At 46.4% G+C, this 5,045-nt stretch overlaps 1 protein-coding gene across 2 annotated transcripts in view; it reads left to right on the forward strand.

The window, feature by feature from the left end:
• The first annotated feature begins 1,324 nt into the window (after positions 1–1,324).
• Nek4 (NIMA related kinase 4) overlaps positions 1,325–5,045 on the forward strand; it is a 37,144-nt gene continuing 33,423 nt past the window's right edge. Inside the window, exons 1-2 of one of the 2 annotated variants that reach the window (XM_021182149.2) lie at positions 1,325–1,681; positions 3,772–4,038. In XM_021182149.2, coding sequence (XP_021037808.1) covers positions 1,589–1,681; positions 3,772–4,038 — 360 coding nt within the window. In that variant the 5' untranslated portion in view covers positions 1,325–1,588. The remainder of the gene's footprint in view (positions 1,682–3,771; positions 4,039–5,045) is intronic. The other variant, XM_021182150.2, reaches the window with a different exon arrangement.

Below are 5,045 nucleotides of genomic sequence, written 5' to 3' on the forward strand. Positions count from 1 at the left end.
TAAAAAAAAAAAAAAAAAAAAAAGAAAGCAAAAAAACCAAACAAAGTGGAACCATAAATAAATATTGAATTCTAGTTAGTGCTATTGCTAAAGATACACAAAAGCAAACATTTGCTAGAGCAGAGGGGGCAGACTGCTGTTTAGTAACTATTGACAGTAGCAGGGAAAGTTGAGCTTCTTCAACTGTGCAGAGGTAACTGGGCCTTTTAAGATGAGAATGAGGGCTGGGCATGGAGGCACACACCTATAATTCCATACTCAAGGCAGAGCCAGGCCGATCTCTAAAACCCTGGGTTACATGGTGACATGAGACCTCTTCTAAGACACTCCCGCGCACGCACACACACATGCGCACGCACACGCACACTCACACACGCAGCAACAAACAAGGAAGGGAAAATAGGAAAATAGAGAAATGAGAAATGGAACTCCTTAGAAAAATGAAAAATTATAAAGGTTTAGGAGCATGTTACTATTACATGGCTGTAAACTCAACACACAAGAATAGGATTGCAAGATGAGCTGTAGAGGAAGATCTTATCTCAACAACAGTGACATAATAATAACAATAATAATAACAGTTGGTCATTGTAAAAGCAATTACAATTTACTAGTTGGCAATTATAGAAGATGGGATTATATCTTCCCACACAAAATGGGAAACAGATGCCAAAATTTTTTGATGATTTACATTTCAAAGGAAGGGCTTTCTGTCCTGGAGGAAAACATTTCTGGCTTGTAGAAGACATATGTATATATATATCAACGGGACAGAGGGATAATCTGTAACTGTGTGCCTGTTTAAAAGTAAATTCTTCAGGCAAGGCAGATAGCTCTTTTCGCAGCCTTGTGCATTCAGACAGGCGTTAAAAGGGGGCCTTGGTACTCCGTGGAAGCAGCATGTGAAGTTCTGGCAAGCCTTTCAGGATGGTGGGTTTGCAATCATTCTGTGAGAGATCTTTGCCAGGCTCAGTAAAGCTGGCTGAAACTTTGAGGGATGAAGTGTACTGACGTCTTCACTGGACTTTGCAGTGCATCAAAACGGCAGGCCGAATACTGACACGCTACAAAACAAATTGGTGGAACCTAGAGTTGGCCACTCTTTCAACTGAATGTGAGCCAAGCACACAGCCGGTTAATATTTGTAGAACGAATGAACCATACGCGTAACTCGCTTAGAACCAGAAAAGCTTCAATGAGCAAATGCAGAAACAAAACGCAGGAAGTGCGGCTCGGGAGTCGCTCTGGCCTTCCAGGAGCGAAGCTCTATGGCAGGTCCTCAGGGGCTGCGGAACCGCTCTGGCCGCTTCCGTGACGGCTCGATGGTAGGTCCTCCCCCAAGCACGAGGAGGCGCTCTGGCTACCGCTAGGTCGACTCGATGGCGCGTCTTCCAACTCTGAGCATGCGCAGGACTACTCCGCCAGTATCGCTATGGTAGCGGCGTCCGGGTGGGCCGGGCCTCGAAGCTCCTGCCCGTGGTGGGCCGCGTTTATGGAGTACTTCACCTCCCGTCTGGCATGAGCGGGGCCTCCCGCTGCCTTACGCGCCGCTGCCACAGCTTCCCGACTGTAGGCCTCCTTCGGGAACATGCCCCAGGCCGCATACTGCTACATGCGGGTCGTGGGCAGGGGTAGTTACGGGGAGGTGACGCTCGTGAAGCATCGGCGAGACGGCAAGCAGGTCGGGGACTTGGGACCTGGCCAGGGGCGATGAGGGAAGGGATACGCCTAGGGCATCCCACTAGGCCCGGAGTGATGGGCAGGGACTCTTCTCAGATATGAGGTCGGCTTCTCAACTTCCCCTATAATAGGAGCCCGGATTTTGTCTATTCTTCGGTATTAATTAGTGTTTTTTATCTGCAAACCTCCTGTCACCTGAAATTTTCTTGAGAACAGGGGCCATGTGTTCCCAAAGCCTAGTTCAGGGCCACCGTGCAAGCCCTGTCTCTTGTGTAGCTTGTACTCCTTAAAAACTCAGCATCTTCTCGCCAGCACTTTCTCATGGACCCTATTTCAGTGAGTAGTTTGACCAGCCATGCAGTTTCCTAAGCTGGACTTGTAACAATTATCTTTAATGTCCCCGAAGCTGGTTCTATTCCTGTCACTAGGTCAAACCGGCATCTCCACCCTAGTAGAGGCCACCAGTCTTTCTGGCTAAATGCCCACTCCCCAACTAGTTCCTGCTGCCTGCTTTCTTTTCTCTAACCTGTCTCTTCTACTGCAGTCATCTTTCTTTCTTTCTTTCTTTTTGTTTGTTTGTTTGTTTGTTTGTTTCGAGACAGGGTTACTCTGTATAGTCCTGGCTGTCCTGGAACTCACTTTGTAGACCAGGCAGACCTCGAACTCAGAAATCCGCCTGCCTCTGCCTCCCCAAGTGCTGGGATTAAAGGCGTGCGCCACCACCGCCCGGCTTGCAGTCATCTTTCTTAAACTCAAATCTGATGTTACTCCTTTATGTAAATTACTTCATGCCATCACCCAGAGCCTAATGAACCAGTCCTTCAGTATTCTTTGCTATCAGGGTGGCCATAGAATGTTGTGCACAAACGGGCACAATTATGAAACTGATGAGCGATGTTTCATAGTTCTTAGTTCTACCAAGCCAGTGGCAGCAACAAGCTGACAGAGCTGCCACCCCTCAAGTATAGGACCCACTCTCCTGTTCTTCCTGTGTCATATGCTAGATTCTCTGCCTAGAACACAAGCTTTCACATAGGCTCATTGAGTAGGCACCCCAGGAACTATGGGACATTTGTGCTAAGAGTGAGAGTTTAGCTATAACAATAACCCTTCATTTTGAACAGTAGTTTGCACTTCAGGAAACATTTATATATGTGTTTGTTGAAGGAGTGGGTACATGGTCTTTGGGATGCTTAAGAGCAGTATAGTAGATTGTGAAGGGTTTTATTTTTAATGGGAAGGGCATCCTCTGTGGAGGGCCAATGATGCTTTAACTTTATTGGGTCATGAGTATCTAATGTGTCCCATACACCTATTCAGTTCACAGATACACATTTAAGCTTTATCTTAATGCTTGTTTATAGGGAGAATTTAAAGATTAAGGAGTGTCTCTTTAATTGGTCTAATAGTATGTTAGGTTCACTTTTTAGTCATTGGTAATTATTTTTTTGAGATTGCATATCACTATGTTGTCCATGTTGGTCTTCAAAGTTCTGGACATAAGTGACCCTTCTGCCTTAATCTTCAAAGTGGTTGGGATCGCAGAGTCAAAGAAGTCATAAAACGCAGAGGGAAGGGTGGATTGCTCGACTGTGACCTGGCGTGGGCTCAGGTCTGATGGATGTCAGTCATAGAGTACTTATCTCGCACATGCAAGGCCCTGGCCTTAATGCTAGCACTGAACAAAAGCGTAACAGTCCATGGCAAATATTTCCCCATTTTATGCTGTTTTGATTTGATTTTGTTTTTTTGAGAGAGGGTTTCTCTGTGTAGTCCTGGCTGTCCTGGAACTCACTCTGTAGACCAGGCTGGCCTTGACCTCAGAGATCCACCTGGCTCTGCCTCCTGAGTGCTGGGATTATAGACATGGACCACTGCACCCAGTCAGTCTCATGCTTTTTGATCATCCTCCTGCCTCCTCTTCGATATATTATACTGGTAATTTTATGCTTTTTGAAAACAAGTCACTAAGTTATCTGATAGACTCCAGAAGGTTGGTTTTTGAGGTTTGGGCGTTCGTGAGAACACTACTTCTGAACCGAGAGACTCTGTTTCCTTACATGTTGTAAAAGTATGCATTTTCGTTGGTAGTATGTCATCAAAAAGCTGAACCTCCGAAATGCCTCCAGCCGAGAGCGTCGAGCTGCTGAACAGGAAGCTCAGCTCCTGTCTCAGTTGAAGCACCCCAACATTGTCACCTACAAAGAGTCATGGGAGGGAGGAGACGGCCTGCTCTACATTGTCATGGGCTTCTGCGAAGGAGGTGATCTGTACCGGAAGCTCAAGGAGCAGAAAGGGCAGCTTCTGCCTGAGAGTCAGGTGGTGGAGTGGTTTGTCCAGATTGCCATGGCCTTGCAGGTACTGTCACATTCACAACTCCTGCAGGCTCCAGGGTGGAGGGAGGACAGCAGCTGTACTGCCCTGGGCCAGGGAAACCCCAGTAGGTTGGTGACCCATGGACTGTGAAGGATTTCACCAATACAGAGAAAGTGAGAAGTAGAATTTGCTAACTTTACTGAGAGAGAGCCATAGCCGGTGAGAGTGAAGAGAGACTGTCTGTACAGTCATACTCTTAGGGCTGGTTTTAACACTCGGGCGGCCAGGCAGTGTTTCAGTCTCATGATGCCCTGGTTGTTTAGGATTCACCTGTGTGGGGCTCATATTAGGATGCTTAGACATCTCATTTATCATTAAGTTTATGGTGCCAGTTATCTCTTCCTGGGACTGGTTATGTGCAAGGCAGGCATGGCTCAGAGTCAGATGTCCGAGGACCCGAGTTGGGGGTTTGTGCCCTGTCACATGTAACCCTTTCTATATAACATGGGTGCTGGGGATCCAAATCCCAGTCCTCATGCTTACGCAGCAAGCACTTTACTGACGGAGCCACTTCCTCGGCCCCTGAACCTGCTTTTAAAGAGTAGTGTTTTCTGGTGCTAGAGAGATGGCTTAGTGGTTAAGAGCTCCGAATGTTCTTCCAGAGGTCCTCAGTTCAATTCCCAGCAACCACATGGTGACTCACATTCATCTGTAATGGAGTCTGATGTGTCTGAAGACAGCCACAGTGTGCTCATATACATAAAATAAATGAATCTTTTAAAAAAAGAGGGGCTGGAGAGATGGCTCAGTGGTTAAGAACACCAACTGCTCTTCCGAAGGTCCTGAGTTCAAATCCCAGCAACCACATGGTGGCTCACAACCATCTGTAATGAGATCTGACACTGTAGCATCTGAAGATAGCTACAGTGTACTTAGATATAATAATAAATAAATTTTAAAAAGAAAAAAAAAGTGGTGTTTTCTACAGCAGTGTCGGGGTGCCCTAAAATGAGGGCTTGTTGAAGTTAACGCTTTTTTTTTTTTTTTTT

Source organism: Mus caroli, chromosome 14 (assembly GCF_900094665.2).
Source record: "Mus caroli chromosome 14, CAROLI_EIJ_v1.1, whole genome shotgun sequence".
In the NCBI taxonomy this organism is placed as follows: Eukaryota; Metazoa; Chordata; class Mammalia; order Rodentia; family Muridae; genus Mus; species Mus caroli.